This window comes from Alligator sinensis, unplaced genomic scaffold, assembly GCF_000455745.1.
Source record: "Alligator sinensis unplaced genomic scaffold, ASM45574v1 scaffold1115_1, whole genome shotgun sequence".
Classification (NCBI taxonomy): domain Eukaryota; kingdom Metazoa; phylum Chordata; order Crocodylia; family Alligatoridae; genus Alligator; species Alligator sinensis.
The window spans coordinates 1114807-1133212 of NW_005842317.1; the positions used below are offsets into that span (position 1 = coordinate 1114807).

General features: G+C 43.4%; 2 protein-coding genes across 2 annotated transcripts in view; one reads left to right on the plus strand and one right to left on the minus strand.

Moving 5' to 3' along the window:
• CTHRC1 (collagen triple helix repeat containing 1) overlaps window positions 1-8971 on the plus strand; it is a 10740-nt gene extending 1769 nt beyond the window's left edge. The window contains exons 2-5 of the mRNA XM_006028522.3: window positions 31-115; window positions 5918-6139; window positions 7441-7657; window positions 8794-8971. Coding sequence (XP_006028584.1) covers window positions 31-115; window positions 5918-6139; window positions 7441-7657; window positions 8794-8936 — 667 coding nt within the window. The 3' untranslated portion in view covers window positions 8937-8971. The remainder of the gene's footprint in view (window positions 1-30; window positions 116-5917; window positions 6140-7440; window positions 7658-8793) is intronic.
• Window positions 8972-8973: 2 nt separating this feature from the next.
• The window catches only part of SLC25A32 (solute carrier family 25 member 32), a 16988-nt gene continuing 7555 nt past the window's right edge, over window positions 8974-18406 (minus strand). The window contains exons 5-7 of the mRNA XM_006028523.3: window positions 14371-14484; window positions 13659-13804; window positions 8974-12687 (exon numbers count right to left, since the gene is read on the minus strand). Of these exons, the coding sequence (XP_006028585.1) occupies window positions 12552-12687; window positions 13659-13804; window positions 14371-14484 (396 nt within the window). The 3' untranslated portion in view covers window positions 8974-12551. The remainder of the gene's footprint in view (window positions 12688-13658; window positions 13805-14370; window positions 14485-18406) is intronic.

The following is an 18406-nucleotide window of genomic DNA, read 5'->3' on the forward strand; positions in this document are numbered from 1 at the left end:
CGCCGGGGCCGTCCTGCCGGCGGGCCGGAGGAGCCGGCTGAGTCAGCCGGGCCTGCCCCCTGCTGGGCCGCCAGTCGGACGTCCAGGTGGGCTGCAGGCAGACAAGGCTCTTTGGGTAAATGGGAGCTCTTTTCCAATACTTCGAGAACTTGTTCTTTGCAAGGTTTCGGGCACAATTAATCACCCTTCTTCAGGCAGAGGCTGCCGGTGTTTTGTGCTCTCCCGGCTGGGATGGAAGCCAGTCCGCCGCGCAAGTGCGAGTGCAAACGCGCTGTGGACAGGCTGGCCTTAGCGGGACGGTCCGAGCCTGGTGCTCCGCCGGCCTCAGCCTGCCTCGGGGGCATCCGTTGCAGGACAAAGCGGGACCAGACAACAGTGCAACGGGACTACATAGGAATGGAAAGAGCTGGCTGAGCACAACCGGGCTGTAAAGGTAGCTAACAGCATCAGGTAGCTCTCGCCCGGGTTGAAAGCGGCTCTCACCTTCACTGCGTCTTTATAAGGACCTGAACAAAGGTGTCGTTGTCACTTCCCATTACTATTTGCCATTAGGGCATTCACTGAGTCTATGCTCTTTGAGTATAGCGGGCCAGTGGCAAAAAATCTTTTTTGTGAGTCTCTCTGCTGCCTCAGGAGGACTTTATAGGTATTTATGGCAAAGGGGAAGTTGAGGGGGATTTGATAGGGACTTATTATTTACTCTCTCCTGATAGAAGAAGTAGGGGACACAAAATGAAGCTAGTAGGTAGTAAGTTTTAAAACTAACAAAAGGAAGTTTTTTCACACCATGTGTGATTGAAGCGTGGAATTTGTTGCCCCTAGATGTTGTCAGCAGTTTAGCTAACAGTTTAGCCAGGTTCAGAAAGGGATTGGACAAATTCCTGGAGGAAAGGGGCATCAGTACTAGGTAGGGCCGGATTAACCCTTGAGTGGGCCCTAGGCAAACAAACTCATGGGCTCCCAGGTGAAGATGAAATTTTTATGTTACTTTTTCACTCAGTAATTATAATATGTAAAATAAGCACAACTGGGCCCCTTCTTCACTTAGGGCCCTAGGCATGTGCCAGTTTGCCTATGCATTAATCCGGCTCTGGTACTAAGTATTGAGCCTGAGAGTTAGGGATACAGCCTCTGACTCAGAACTTCCTAGACCTTAAATGCTGGAGATTGCAAGTGGGAGAGGAACAGTGGAGAAAAACCCTGGTCATACTCAGTTCACTCTCCCTTTCAATATCCACTCTCTGCCACTGTGTGACACAGGATACTGGGGGACACGGACCATGATCTGACACAGTAAATGGCAATTCTTCTGCTCTTATTTACAGTAGACTCTTCCCACTCCCTCCCTTCTTCTTGGTTCTGTTCACACAAAGCAAGAGACAGCCCTTGCCTTGAAAAACGTAGAAACCACATAGACAGCAGGACTATAGTAACAAGTAGGCTGACCCATGTGATGTTTTGTGGGTGTTGTCAGACTCTGACCATCCTTTTTTGATTTTGGCAAGGGGGTTTTTTGGGTGCAGTTTTGTTAGTTGGGGATTAACCAAACAAGGAAGATGAGGGAGGTAAGTGAGGAAGAGAGGAAAACAGAAGAGCTGAGTATGGAGGGCAGTAGGAGTTGGCTGATATGAAGAGACATGGTGGAGGGGTGAGGACTGGAACAAGCAGCCAGTCAGCAGATGGGGAAAGAATGCTGAAAATTAAAACTGTAGTTGAGTATCCTGACCTCATCTGTCTTCGAAGTTTCCTATTGCAGCTGCTTCTGTCCCTGCTCTGCTAGGTCTGTCCAACTCCGCTCCTCCCTGGACTGACTCACCAGAACTCGCATGCCTGGGGTGAGTTGGAATTGCATGAGTCTGCACTGCACAGTTCAGGGTCCAGAGATGGAGCAGGACACAAGAGGAGGTAGTCCTAGCCAAATTGTACTTTCCTGTCTCCCAAACATTCTGTTTATGCTGTTAAATGCCATATTGTCTCATATACAACATGCATCTTCCCCCCCCCAAAACAAGCTGCTGAAAATTGCAGTGTGCATTTATATGTGAGAAATATAGTAGAGAGCAGTTTCTGACTTACCAGGTGAAAAGCAATATTAACATTTGAAGGAGAATCATTGGGAGCAGAACAATTGCCAAGCTCAGCTCTGTAAGCAGCTGCTACTCAGGCCCCTGGTAGATGTTACACTTAAGACATGATTAACTCGTTAATCACGCCTTAAGTGGTAGCCTGGCCACACATTCAAGCAATTAATGGCATGATAAGGAAAATAAGATACAAAATTATTATTCATCATTAGGGATCTACTCAATTTGCAGTTTTGCAATTCTTGTGGAAACTGCAACTATGATAACTGCAAAAATTGGTGTTCCCCACAATTTTCATAGATTTCATAAACATTCGGGCTGGAAGGGACCCGGAGGATCATTGAGTCCAGCCCCCTGCCCCAGGGGCAGGAAGTCAGCAGGGATCATAGGATCCCAGCAAGATAAGCATCCAAATGTGTCTTGAAGGCATTCAAAGTAGGTGCTTGAACCACCTCCGGCAGCAGTCTATTCCAGACCTCGGGGGCTCAGACAGTAAAGAAGTTCTTCCTTATGTCCAGCCTGAAACAGTTGCAGAGGAGTTTGTGACCATTTGATCTTGTCATCCCTTGGGGCGCTCTGGTGAACAGACGTTCCCCCAGATCCTGGTGAACACCCCTAATAAACTTATAGGTGGCCAGATCACCCCAGAGCCTGCGCTTTTCCAGACTGAAGAGTCCCATGGCTCTCAGCCTGTCTTCATAAGGTCTGTTTTCCTGACCTCTGATCATGCGTGTGGCTCTTCTCTGCACCCTCTCAAGCTTCTCCACATCCTTTTTGAATTGTGGAGCCCAAAACTGGATGCAATACTCCAGCTGCAGCCTCACCAAGGCCGAGTACAACGGGAGAATGACGTCCCGGGATTTGCTTGAGAAGCATCCATAGATGCAAGCCAGCGTTTTCCTCACTTTACTAGCCACAGCATCACACTGAAGGCTCATGTTCATCTTGTGGTCTGTCACGACCCCCAAGTCCCTTTCATCTGTAGTGCTAACCAGCATAGCACTGCTGAGCCTATAAGCATGCTGCAGGTGTTTCCTCCCAAGGTGGAGAACCTTGCACTTTTCAGTGTTAAACACCATCAGGTTCTCATTCACCCACTTCATGAGCCTGTCAAGATCTGCCTGGATCACCCTTCTGTCCTCAGGTGTGGATGCTTTACCCCAGAGTTTGGTGTCATCGACGAACTTAGCGAGCCTGCTTCTGACACCAATGTCTACATCATTGATGAAGATGTTAAAAAGTAAAGGCCCTAGGACAGAGCCACGAGGGACCCCACTGGTCACTGGGTACCACGACTGACTTCCGTCAACCCACCACCCTCTGGGTCCTACCGCAGAGCCAATTCCTGAGCCAGTGGATCGTGGTGAGGTTGAGGCCGCATTTGGCCAGTTTTGCCAAGAGTTGATCATGGGATACCAGATCGAAGGCTTTTTTAAAGTCAAGACATATGACATCAATCTCTTCCCCCTTGTCCAGGTGATAGGTCACCTGGTTGTAAAAGGAAATGAGATTGGTCAAGCAAGACCTACCCGCTACAAACCCGTGCTGGGTATCCCTCAGGATACTGCCGTCAGCTAGCTTGTATAGGATGGCCTCTTTGATAATCTTTTCCAAGACCTTCCCAAGGATAGAGGTCAGGCTGATGGGTCTGTAGTTTGCCAGATCCACTTTCCTCCCTTTTTTTGAAGATAGGCACCACATTGGCCTTCTTCCAGTCGTCGGGCACTTCACCAGAGCGCCAGGAGTTCTCAAAGATCCGTGCCAGGGGCTGAGCTATGATGCCTGCCAGCTCTTCGAGTACCCTTGGGTGTAAACAGTCAGGGCTGGCTGACTTGAAGGTATCCAGCCTGTCAAGGTGTTCCTTCACGAGGTCAGCTTTGATGGATGGTAAGGAATCTCCCTCACCCGGGCCTCCCTGTCCCGCAGTGGGCAGGGGCGTCCCGTGGGACTGGTGAAAAACTGACGCAAAGTACCCATTTAGCAAGTTTGCTTTTTCCTGGGCATCAGTTGTCCCATCTGGTTTAGCAGGGGTCCAATGTTGCCCTTGTTTTTCCTCCGGATCCCCACATATCTAAGAAAGGACTTTTTATTGTCCTTGATACTTGTAGCTAGCTGGAGTTCCGTCGCAGCCTTGGCTTTCCTGGTTTGCTCTCTGCAGGTCCGGACCAGAACAGAGTATTCCTCCTTGGTGGTGAATCCAGTCCTCCATCCTTTGTACGTCTTTCTTTTAAGACGCAGGAGGTCCGCTAGTTCCCTGGAGAGCCAAGAGGGCTGCTGTGCCCTTTTGCTGCCTTTCCTCCGAGACGGGCTAGACTTTGCTTGTGCATCCAGGAGCAATCACTCGTCATGAACTCCCCTCCCCTTTGGGTGGATTCCATTTTGCATGGAATCACCAAAAAACCCCAACTTATTAAAAATGAAATGCTTAAATTAAACATTAAAAAAAAAGTTGATGGTTTTTACTTACCTTTTGTGCCCTCTGTGTATTTTAAGTAGATCCCTACCCATAATATGCATAATGCATGTAATTTTGTTGTTGGTTACCATCATACCTTAATTGAACATGTGGTTGGTAGGCTTCTGGAACTAGGAATGCCAGTCAGCTGATTGTCACTCCCAGCCCTGGGAGCGTACCAGAGCCTTTCAAGACTGGTGTGCTTTCAGTGCTGGGAGCACTGGGCACCCACCTTGCTACTTGCCAGTGCAGGGGGTGCCTGGGATTATGATCTCAGGCTCCCTCTGCCCTGTCAAAAGGTATGATTGGGGTCTGATTCCCAATCCCACAGTCGCACCTTCTGCCATGCATGTATAGCATAGCAGGAGGTGTGATGGTTGGGATCACGGATCAGACCCAATCGCACCTTTAAATAAACATTTGTCAGTGGTCTCAGTTTCATAGATGTTAGGGGCTGGAAGGATCATTGGGTCCAGCCCCCCTGCTTGTGGGCAGGAAAGACTGCTGGGATCAAATGATCCCAGCAAAATGGGTGTCAAGTTACTTTCTACAAAAGAAAAGATTTTTTTTTTCATTCTGCCCTTCAAAAAGGAGGTTAACACTTTATTCCACGGAGCATATGAGAGAAAATATGGTATTTTTGTTTAAAAGAAATTGTTAATATGTGAAGGCAAAACTTGCTTTCAAATAATTTGGGGCCAACATTGGACCCATACTGACATTGCATTCCTAAAGGCTCTGGGGCATTACTGTACAGTTTTGTGCACATAACTCCTGCAGGTGTGAGACAGCGTCCTGAATGCAGGTTCATTGCAGATTATGGTTGTCAAATCCACATCACTCAATTTTTTTAAACCTGCCATTTAGTACTTAACCTCCAATACCTATGTTTGAGCGCTGTGGTCTGCCTTGCTCTAGGCAACTCTGTGTTTCTGCCCCCTAAAAAAGTGTGTGTTGACTGTAGCTCCACAAGAAAAGTTTGCTAATTTATAAGGAAAAATGTTTCTACATAAGTATTACAAACACTGGAGGGAAAAGTGAAAATTAACTAATTTTAAGCTGACTGAAAAGTAGTCTTTTATATTTTTCTTGTCTCCTTACTCTTAGGTTCTGAGAACTTACACTAACTGCACAAAAAGATGCTATATGTTTTTTTTTTTCTATTAACAAAATAACCATTGCTTTGGACCTGTCTCTGGTACTTCATTTACAGCAAATGCAACTGCCAGTGCTAATATATTCACTTACGTGTTTGAGAGGTATGTGACACTGCAGTTTCTTTATAAACAATTGTTCACTTGGGCAAAGCAAGCAGTCTTGCTTTCTTAAGCATCAGAATTAATAAGCAAGTTATGAAATAAATTTTGTGTTTTTTCAGTATAACGGGATGTGTTTACAAGGACCTGGCGGTGTTCCTGGACGGGATGGGAGCCCTGGAATCAATGGAATCCCGGGGACACCTGGAATCCCTGGTCGAGACGGGCTCAAAGGAGAAAAAGGAGAGTGTATGCGAGAAAGCATTGAGGAGTCTTGGACGCCCAACTTCAAACAGTGTTCATGGAGCGCATTGAACTATGGCATAGACCTTGGGAAAATAGCAGTAAGTTAGTCCCATAAGGAACCTTATGTTCTTACATTCAGGAGCACCACAGCACATGGTGAAGATGCATGTCTATAGAGATGCATTTAAAACACATATTTCCAGTGAGAACTTCCTTTTGTTCTTGTGAGTGGTCCCATTTACAGATTTAGTTTAGGCACCTGTATTATTCATTTCTGTATAGACAACTAGGCACCTGTATTACTCATTTCTGTGATAGTTTTAGGTGAAAGACTGAGGTGGTCTGATGGTACATGCAGCAGACCTTGGTTGAGGTGGTCTCATGGTATATTCAGCAGAAGGTAGGGTCGGCACCCCTTTCTGAAGCAGGAGGCTGGAAGCTGAGCTATGGCAAAGCAGTATGTAAACAGGCTGAGGTTTTCAGCCTGTGCTACAGAACTGACCCCTGGGAGAGGTTTGAGGTTGAAATAAAGCTTGGACGCACAAAATGACTTTGTTAGTGTAGTCTTTGAGGCAACACAGTTGTTGGGCAATACTGCAGAGTCAACTAGACATAGCCTATTTTGCCAATTTCTCAGGCTGGAAATGGGTGCAAGCCTTTAATGATGAAATTTTAAAATAAGAAAACACAAAACAGTTTGTAGCAAGAGTGCCCTACAAGCAAACAAAAATCCTAGCCTCAGAACAACTAGGTGAAATGGCTGCTATGTTACAAGAACCACCCCTAAAGTAACAAGTAGTATTTACTTCAGAATGGCCTATGGGTTGAAGCTCTTTAGCACTTTATGGGAAAAGCAGCATGTTTTAGGAAAGAGAAAAATTTCTTATCCAACTTTGTAACGTGCATCAGAATTAATAGAACTTTATGGTTTTTACTGATTTTGTGATTGCTAAATCCAAGGTGCCTACTAAGGAGAACTCAACAATGTTATATCGGGAGTTAGAAGTCGTTTGGATATACTTACCTTGCTTAGAACCACAGTAATATAGAACAGCACCTTTCTACCAACTTTTCCTGGCTGCTAGTTGGTGTGGCCTGTGGACTGTCTTGAGGGAGCTGATAACATCATTAATATTTGCAAGGAAGGGAAAGTGCTTGAGGTCCAGAAAACATAGAAAGATATTTAAATACCTAACATTCTAGCACGTTCCTTACCCTCTTTGGTGTTTGAAATACAGATGAGAATTTTGTTGTGGCATGCCTCCCCCTCCCCCCTTTTTCCTTTTTTTTAGTGAATGGGGGAGAGGGTGGTTAGTGTATTCCCAAACTAGTTAGTAGAAATCGGTTTAGAAATTAATGCAGTGCAGTAGCCAACAATTTCCCTCTCTTCTCCTATTAGGAATGCACGTTCACAAAGATGCGTTCTAACAGCGCACTGCGAGTTCTCTTCAGTGGCTCACTTCGACTCAAATGTAAAAGTGCCTGCTGCCAGCGCTGGTATTTTACGTTTAATGGCGCTGAATGCTCTGGGCCACTTCCTATTGAAGCTATAATTTATTTAGATCAAGGAAGCCCCGAGTTGAATTCTACTATTAATATACATCGTACTTCTTCAGGTATGTATGTCAAGGCTATGTGAGTAGGGATAGATTGAAAAAAGAGTCTCTGAGCACAGTGGGAATCCTATAGAAAGGTGCACATTAGAAACCTGAAGGCCCCTGAAGGGGAAGCAGAGGTTCCTGGACTATTAAATACAGCACTTGCATTAATTTTGTTGTGGGTTTGGCTTTACAATTGAGTTCCATTTTTACTGTGGTACTTGCTTTAGTCAGACTTCATATCCTAGAAGTTATAAACATAAGAGAATGACCTCTAATCAAATCGACTGACCTTTGACATACCTGCAACTGTTTTAAATTACTGTAACGGGGCATACTGTATGAAGCCAGCAGCTCATCTCTTTGTGGAGAAAGACATTGCTTTCCTTTAAACAGTACGGCTGCTTGCATATGTTTAAACAAAATTTTTAAAAAGCAGCAAAATATGTGTTTTACCAGAAGCAACAATGTTACTTGGACCGGGCTCTATAGCATCTGTATAGATTGGATGCATTAGCAGGGTTTTTGACATTTTTTATCTAAAGCTGAGTCAGTTGGCTGTTAGATAAAAACACCAAAATGCCCTCCTCCAGCTTCTGATCTGTGTAGACACTGGGCAACTCAGGTCCAACTAAGGCACTGCGCCTCTTCTGGACATGCATGGGGCTTGGTGTGGGAGCGCGCCAAGTTAAATTCAAGTGCAGTTTTTTTGTGTTTAACATCTGCAAGCACTGTATTTCTTCAGTAACAAAAGTGGCGAGACCCTTTCTGTATAACCATCATGGACTGTTTTGGAAGGGGTTCATTACCACTATTTAGTTATCTCTGATTGCTGCTGCCAGTGTAGTGGAGACTGACAAAAGTGGAACGGTCATGCACGATTCAAAAGCCTACTTCCTATAGCAGTATCATTAAAAGATTAAAAGACTATTTTGCTACATCTATTTTCTGTTGAGGCCAAGATATACTGTGATGGGCTTTTACCTTTTTAGAGAATTACCCAGTTAAACATAGAAGTGAATAAAATTTTAACACTGGCAATATAGCACCCCTAACTTCAGATAGCTATGGTAAACTGCTGGTCTTTGATTTAAAAGTTAAGGGAATATTAGGCAATATTACGTTGGTTGAAATAATGTTTTCTCTTTAAACAGTGGAAGGATTATGTGAAGGAATCAATGCTGGGTTGGTGGATGTTGCTATCTGGGTTGGTACTTGTTCAGATTATCCAAGAGGAGATGCTTCTACAGGATGGAATTCAGTCTCTCGTATCATAATTGAAGAGATGCCAAAATAGATTTTCTTCCAACACCTATTTTAATCCATCATCTCCAAGACTTTATCAGATTTTTGACATATATTACATACAATTTACTTTGAAAGTGATTATTTCTATAATTTCGATAGCTATTGAACAGAAGGCACAGGTTTGCTTAAGTTTAACACAAGTTCTTATGATAGCGTTTTAGCGCACAAATATCGGAAAGAAGCTTATTAAAGTTTTTTAATTCATTTGTCAAATTTAGTTATGGATATGTATCACTTTTTTGTAATAGCTGAAATTACAGCTTTTTATATCTTAAATAAACACACTTTTACAAAACAAACAGGATATTTTATTGTCAGTAGAACGCAAAGAGTTTTTCAATGGCTATGACAACAAGTGCATCAGTATATACAATTTGTGATATTCAGAATTTTATAGGAAGATCTGGACACAACACTAAACTTTAGCCTTCATTTCAGATTTCAAGTGCACTACTTATCCTATACTATCTACAACCTTACTACACTTCCGAGCCAATGTCCACTGACTTCAGTGAGAACTTGCTCAGGGACAATTTTAACAGATAAAGTTCGGCAGACCTTCAAACTCTTTTCCTGCTCCATTCAGTAAGTTGTTAAGAGGTTGTTGGCACCCCCTGTTTTCAGTATAGTATTTGAGAATAATGAATGTGCAGACAGTAATAGTAAATAATTTTACTGCTATAAACTAGTAAGTAATTTTAGTGTTATTTCAGTTTATCAACTAACTTGGATAAGAGGCACAAAATTATTACATAAATACTTGCATTGCAAGGAAAGACGACAATAGCTATTTAAGGATAGGCTCAAATGCTTTGAGCTTTATGGCCTTCAGGAAAGTGTGCAAAATAATTGTTAAAAACTAAATCTCATTTAAAAAACTTTGCAATCAATCAGTCTCTCAAGACTAGATAATAAATTATCATACCGACCATTCAACAACTCACAGCCATGTAAAACATGCTAAACAGTCACTCCAACAGTGCAATGTATCCAATGATAGTACCAAATAAATAATTTCTTTGTTTTAATTATTACAAAATATTTAGGAAGGAAAATTGCTTGGAACATGAAAGCCAGTTCTATACTAAAGACATAAGAAATCAAAGGAAATTACAAAAGCATGTATAACATGCAAAAATGTAACAGCTGCATCTCTCAGATCTTTTTTAAATGCCCATGTCAGTCTGTCAAGTTATACAATATTTGCTTTTCAGACTGCCCCTGCATCTCTTCAATTCCCAGCTCCTAGTTTCAGTTTTGTTCCAACCCACTTAAACCAAGGGCAGCTAAGTTTTAATTCTTGGAAGCAATGGATGTGATGCTGCTGAGCACTAGCAAGTTATGAAGCTGGCATTTTTCTCCCAAGAAGTTTGTCCTTGGTCCATTTTCAATGTTGTGATTGGTAGATTTCAGAGTAGTTCTAAGCCTTGCGCTGAATGATTAATAGCTCAATGCCCTATTCAGTCAGTTGTACATGCTAGCACATAGCTTTTTAAAAAAACCACAAACACACCTTCTTAAGGCACAAGTTAACACCTATTAAAGAGTAATTAGTTAATATAGTAATTCACCTGGTAACCTTTCAAGTACACATGAAAGGTAAATATAGAAATAAACATGATGAAGCCAGTAGACCCCATCTCTCATCATTTTCAAAATGAAGTTCAGTTAAGTGTGTGTGTGTGTATAAAAGAATTAAACATTACTGAAGAAAATATTCCCCTTCTACTGCAAAGGAGCTCTTTGGATGGCTCGCTTAAGTATTTTAAATTAATTTTTGTTTCCTAAATTCCAGACTTGTAAGCTAAAACTAGTTCTGTATGTGTAAACTAAATCTTACTCAGATCAGTCATGGGTTCCTCATAGATTATCCCATTATTGCATAGCAAACTTGCCAAGTTTCTTCAGGAACAGAGACTGCATGTCAGCTGTCTGGCTTGCAGAGATCATCTAACCTACATTCTGCATAAGTGTTGCTCAGAGATTTATTAGTTCCTGTCTCCCTCAGTTAACTGATATTTTACACAAAACCACTGAATGTCTTATGGCACTAGTTAGAAGCCTGATTATTACTAGTGTAGATTTCCAGATGCATAATTAAGAAAAACAGACCACTGAAAAACATTTCCCTTGAAGAGTGTGTTCCCTTGCTATTTTTACAGATGAATTTCTATGAAATGTACTTTCATCCATTTATTGGGCAAAGGGCTGCAACAGATTAGAAAAGGGATACATGACACCTGGTCTGTGCAGCTTGTGCCCCTGCCCAGTTCCAGGTGAGGAGCTCCACCTGTGCTGCTTCTCCTTGCCTTCTCAGCTGTACTCAGATATGGGCCAAATGGTTTCAGCAGCCTGTTTGCAGCTGGGGGCTTTGCCTACAAAAGGGGGCTTGGCAGCTGGGAGCTGCACCTGCACTGCCACTTCCCCTGGCCTCCTGCTCCCTGGCATGGGTACAGGGAAAGCCCTGTCCCCAGAGGCAGCCCCAAAAGCCACCTAGCCTGTGCCAGACTGGAGGCTAGTTGTTCTGGCCCACAGCTTACAGAAGGTTGCTGGCTCCTGGGTGAGAACAATCATTCCCTTAAATTGTAAAAGAGAAAGCATCTGTTGTTTTATTCTTAAATAAAAAAAGCCTTCCCCTGTTCAAGCTAGTTTTGAGACCACATAGGGACATGTATACTCTACTAAGCTGTCAGACCATAATGCTCAAAAGAAAGATGATCTGCACTGAAAAAGCCATACTCCATATTGGAAAAATGCAATTTACAAAAATAAGCACCAAGTTTTGTTTTTTAAAATTAAGTCCATCTAAACATCCATGTATTAGCTCATCCCAGAGTTCAAATGTAATGCATTAACAAAGATAGGAAGAAAAAGTGGGGTAGATGGCCAGTGACAGATTAAAATGACTTTGGTCTGATGCAGTAGAAATGCCCCATTTTGCAAGATACTGTGGGTGTTATCCTAAAGCTGGGACTTCAGCAGATTATGAAACATGCAGAGTAGATAGCATGCCCCTCCCACTACGCTGTACTGGAGAAAACTGAATCTCTGCCTTTTTATACTGTACCTTGCTGCAGTGGAGGACACTGGCTTGGGACATTCTAAGCAATGAAACTTATCTGTGCAATTTGTCAGGATTTAGGAGATCCTGAATTTCACTGAGAAGTGTATATACAATTTCACAAGGAGACAGCAGACAGAGGACCTGCACTAGCAGATTTGAAAGCCATCAAAATTTTGACACTACACTGTGGACACCAGCAGTTTCATTAGAGCGAAGTAGAAGTTAGCTCCCTTTCCTTTTTTGAGGGATCAGTTCAAAGGATTGAGATAATCAGAGCTGTTGCAAGACTGTTTTTATCCAGCCACCATGTTATTTCAGTTCCACTCAGAGGTTGATTCACAGAGAAGAGGTAAATGGAGTGATCTGGGGACAGACACTGCCACACAAGACAAGGAAGCCAGAGCTGCCGTCTCCAAATTCTCTCATCAAATCACTAGATCAATCCACAAGCAAGACAGATTTGTGTACAATATTTGCCCTAGATGAAAAAACACTTTAAAACAAAAGATGATAATTTTTTCTTGATGCAAACGCCTACCTTTAATTATTTTCCTTTTTTAAACCAAGCAAAAAACTAGATACATGTTCATACATTGCAAAGGTAATACAACAGGCAGGAGTCACTCTGATCACATTGGGAACAATTCCTTTATAAAATCCTTGAACTCCTTCTTTCCTTCAAAGACAAAAAAAGTATATTTACTTTTACCATAAAGAAGAAGAGTAAAACAAATACAGAACCTCAGGATATCTTTGCTTTATGTATTTTAGAGCCACTTTAGATTAAAGCTATATTTCCAGATTTATGGATCTTTATATTCTTTAAGGTGAAAGAATGAAATTTTGGAAAAACCTCACTCTTTTCATTGACCTGTAAAACTTTCTGTGCAGATGTCATTTATTGCACTCTTCTCTCCCTGTATTTTTAGATACAAAATAGCCCATTGAGTTCCTGCCTGCTTTTGCAGCATGCTACAAAGAACGTATGCAGCTCTGAATCCAGACAACATCCTTATTCTAGAAAATTTAATACATGCTAACTCCTATCCTAAACTGATAACGCTTAAGGGCTTTGCTGAACTGAGGCATTAACAGCTGCGAGGAGACTGAGGGGCAATAGTTCTGTTTAGTGAGCTGTAGTTGATGCTTTCTTTCCCCCACTATAAAAGATTATCACGTCCAGACTCTTCTGGTCTCACTGGCCAATAACTAAGTACCTCCAGCTATTCCCACCTGCAGATACACCACCTATGTTAATGCTGTAGAAATTCAGAGAGCCCATTTAATGCAAGAGGCACTTTTGTGACTAATTCTGAGACAGATTTTACATTAGAGTATATGGGGCTTAGTTTCTCACCTTTTTATGCAATACAAGTCAATAACAGGTTTGTCAGGCTAAATTATGTGTTCACTTATCCCCATCTTTTGTCTTCACATGTAACCCTCAAATGAAACCCATAAAACTCCAGAATTGAGTGGCTTTGTACAGCTGTAATCTAATATAGTTCTAGCTAGGTTGGTTTTGCAGGACTAAGAAAAATGCAGTAGCAGGAAACCCCTCATCACCAGAAGCCAGCAGATACAGCTTTGACTACACAGGGTGGTTTCATTTACAGCGGAACCGTGCTTTTATTTCTACAAGCTTACCTCCATGTCCTGCGGATAACATCAACCACTCCAGAGTACGTATTGTGCTGATCCTGAAGACGAGCTCGTACTACTTGATATGGATATGTTGCTGACACAGCAAATATTTTGGATAGCGCTGCCATTGTAATGTATTCTGCAGTGTTCTAAAATAAAAATTACTAAATTTAGGTTAAATCAAGTTACAGACAACAAAATAAGATGCTGGGAAATATCAAACTGCTTTTGAAAGTCTGAGCTAAACAATACCCTGTTTTTTCCTCCCTAAGATACATATATACGCTGTAACAAAATTTACTTATTACACATTAATACATACCACTTCAGGTACCAACACAAATTTAACTCGTGAACAAAAGTGTACATAAAAAAAAATATCTGCATAGATTTTACCTTTTTCTGTTTGTAACTGTGAAATTACAGGTGTTCCAAAGGGAAAACAAATTTTTAAAAAAATCTCCAAATTTTCGGTCATAAAATACTCAGCAAAATTGAAGTGGATTTCCCCAACATGCGAGAACAATGCTAACTGGCTAGCAAGGAAATAATTACTTTTACCGAGTAAGTCAAAAGTGAAAAAATATCAGTATTTTCCATTTTTGTGCTTTATAATCTGCCACAAATTGTCAAAACCTACTAAAATGACAACTGCAGAAACAACAATCTAAATGCTCCCAGACCATAAGAGAAGTTTTCTTTTCAGCTGTCTTACCAATTTTGTATCTGATGGTCTGTTTTTATATTTATTGTATCTTGTTTTCAAATCCTCATATGCCATGAATTGAAGTGCACCGTGTGAAGTTCCAAACAGACCAGGCACAAATCCCTAAAACATACAGACAAATAAAAATCACAAGTTAAACTGCAGCCCCAGCAAGACAGGCACCCTGTTAGATCAGCTAATGTTAACATATAGTCCCTACCATAAAATATGTACCAAAAAAAATACATTTACAACATAGTAAGAGTTATAGTCTACAGCAGGGGTGGGCAAAATGTGGCCCACCAGGCCATTCTATCCAGCCTGCGGGGCCCCTAAAAAATTTAGAAAATTAATATTTATCTGCCCCTGGCTGCCTATCATGCGGCCCTGAATGGCTTGCCAAAACTCAGTAAGCGGCCCTCCGCCCAAACTAATTGCCCTCCCCTGGTCTACAGTCATGTTTAGGTCTGTTGTCCAGACACTAGAACATGCACATACAGCCAACCAAGACAAGCAATTATGGTCTTTCAAACCATGTTCTTCTATGATTCAGGGTACAGGTGATGGGAGTCAGGGTAACAAGCTAATGGGATGTATACAAATCTCATCTACCCAGTAGCAGCAGTCACTATTGTTGGCTGCCTAGTCACTCTTCTGTTGTGCTCCTGTGAGTAGGTCACAAATTGGCTGGCCCTTTTAAGGACAGTGGCTCCACTTTACCTGATTAGTCAGCCAGCTCCCAGCAGAGACTGATCAGGAGCACAAAAGCCAGCCAGCTGCTTAGCTGGGAAGCGAGCTGGTATGGAGTAGAGAGTAGTACACAAAATAGGATGGCTCCTGATAGGTCCTAGACCATGTCAACCCTTAAACAAGCTTTGATTTGTGAAGAAATGCTGTCTGAATTGTTCTGTTGTAAAGAAATGCTGAGGCTCCTAAGAGATGGCCTGAGCCAGACCGGGGAGAGAAGACAGGAACAACAAAGCACACTCCAGCATAGGGAACTTTTGAAGAGAAGGGTATAGTGACTCTATGGATTTGGATGAGGCGTTTCTCATTTGCAAAGGATAGTGTGGGAGAAAGCAAGCTACAGAAGCTAGAGATGATTTTAGGAACCTTGGAAAAAAGCTGAAAGAGGCAAGTTCAAGTGATATTCTTGGAGACTGCTTCCATTCTTGAGAGGAGGCAGAACACAGTGGAGGAGAACGATTAGCTACATGGCAGGATGGGAGGGTGACCGTTTTGGTTCTGTGGAATTACAGGGAGAGATTGCAACTGGGAGATAGAGGGGACATTCTTGTTTGGAAACTGCATGCAGCAGTTGGGAGTGCTTTAAACTGATGATCAAGTGAGAGTGTGGAGAGGAGAGCTGTAAGAAGGCAAATACAATACAAGCTCGGCATGTTAGGGTAAGATGAAGTGATGAAATGGAAGAGAAGCTTCAACTGCTTTTCTGCCAATGGTGGGAGTTTGGATAAACCAGGAGGAAATGGCATGAAGTCCTCATTGTGAGAAAACTGAGCAGTGATTGGCATTGCAGAAACCTGGCAGGACAATTCACATTCTAATCAAGTGGTTCTTTCAGAATGTGGATGAAAGGATAGGTCTACAGTAACACTTCACAGTAAAACACCATGATATACAGTTTAAATCTGGAGTGCAGGCTCTTGAATGCCTATGGATCAATGTGCTAAATGGACAAAGCCTGGGATGGTACAGGTCGGGGTTTATTACAGACCAGCAACTCAAACCAGAGAAGAGGGTGAGCAGTGTAAGGTGCATTTGTATGCTGGATGTGGTCCATGGGCCTAATCCAGAGCACAGTGTTGGCTCTGCCAGGCCTGATGCAGCCACAAGGAAGTGGCTCAGGTGGGCCATTCCTGCATGGCAGAAACAAAAATCGGGGGCAAATTTGACATTCAGCCCATAACAGTTCAGTGGTGAAGTGAAAATAGTAATTAGAAATTAGTAAGTAAATAAATAAATAAATAAATAAAAGTGCCAAATACTGAAGAAGGGAACAGCAGGTAACAACCAAAGTAAACCAGCAGCATGGGGAAAAGTATATAAACATCTAAGGACATCTGTTCAGTGAAAAGTTCAAGCTGGCAGAGTCAATGACAATAGGTATACTAGGAAGAAAAAATAAATAAGATCTAGCAAGAGCACAGGTCCATTACTACATGAAGATGGTAAACTTATTCATTTTTGTAGAAAACAAAAGCAGAGGACAAGTGTTTCTTGATTGCTATTTGGAGAGAAGTAGGATGGACTTCTTTGAGGAGGACAACTCTAATCTGCTGGTAATAAAGCAGTGTGTTACACATCTGCTAGGGAAAAATACTGCCCCAGCATCCTGTTTGCCTGATGCCAATTTATCTGCATGTCAATCTTATCTGCATTTTCTAGTCCCAAGCAAAATAGTACAGAAAGCTAACACAGAATCCCACCAATACAGTAAAGAATAAAGATGATGATAAAAACCAACATGATTTTGTGGAAATTCTTGGCAAACAAGCCAAAATTCACTCTTTGAAATTACAAGTTTGGTTGATAAAAGGTAACTGAAGAGATATAACAGACTTCTGTAAGATACTTAACTTAGTACTTAATGGATGAAAACTAAAAACAGACTAAAAACAACTAACACTAGACAATGTCACAGCACTCTAAATATGTGGCATGGCTTGACTGGCAAGCCAGTTCCATTCAAATAAAACATAACACAGCCAAGCGTGAAGTTATACACTTACAAATAAGGAATTCCTACAGAATAAGGGGCCGTTTACAGGAAAGCCATGACTCCAAAGAGATGGGAATCAAAAAACACAGACTTAGTAAGATCTTTGAGGTGAATGAAAATCCACCACTTCCCTCAAAGGCTTGTTCAAATTGTTATTCACTCTGCTTAAGATTTGTGCGTTATTTCCACTTAAATTTGGTGGCTGGTTTCAGATATTGAATCAGTTTTTCCTTTTTCCTGCTTTACCAGCTGAATCCTCTATCAGCTCTTACATTTTGCTGGGATCAATAGCAAGCGAACCAGTCTACCGATATGCGAATAATCTGATTTACCTAGATCAGGGGCGGGCAATTATTTTGGGTGGAGGACCGCTTACCCAGTTTTGGCAGGCTGTCGAGGGCCACATGGGTAGCCCCGCCCCTTGACAGGTGCCCCACCCCCTGGTCACCATCTTGGGACTAATGTCCCAGGGCCAGCAGCGGTGGGGCCCAGAGCAGGGCACAGGCTTGCAGGGGTCTGTGGAGCCGGGCTGGGCTGCACCAGCAGGGAGAGGGGGGAGCTGGCCCGGCTCCATAGAGCCCTTGCCAACTGGAACCCTGTGCTCCTGCCATCCTGCTCTTGGCCCCACCAGCACTGGCCCCGGGACACCGGTGTGGGCCCCATGCCTCCGCTGGCTCCCCACCCACTCATTCCGTGCCCCCCAGCCCGGTGGTATAGGCAGGGGGGGCAGCACACACCCCCAACCACCCCCTGCTCGCTGGCAGGGAAGAAGCTGGTGCTGAGTGTGGGGAAAAGCGGCCCCTCGCCTGCCCCATGGTCGGCGCTCCCTGCTGCAGGCGCTCACAGCCCATGCAGGGCTGCCCTGAGCAGTCACAGGCAGCCCCATGCGGGCTGCAAGCAGCTGCAGCATGGGGCCCGGGCCGCAGGGGAGCTAGGGGCCGCTTTTCCCCATGTTCAACACCAGCTTGTAACCCGGCCCCACTGCCAGCCTGGGCCCCGTGCTGGCTCCAGGCTCACCCGTCGGGGCTGCGCATGGCAGCAGCAGCTGTGGCCCACCCGCGTGCCGCGCTGGGCAGTGTTTGCTGTTGCCTGCCCGAAGCTCACACGCTGGGCAGCACAGAGGCGGAGGTGGCAAACACTGCCCAGGGTGGCAAGCAGGGGCACCATAGCTGCTGTCGCCACATGCAGCCCCCATGGGTGAGCCTGGAGCCATGCGGGGCCCAGGCTGGTAGTGGGGCTGGGTTACAAGGTGGTGCTGAGCATGGTGGCCGGGGGAAGCAGCCCCTTGCCTGCCCCGTGGCTACC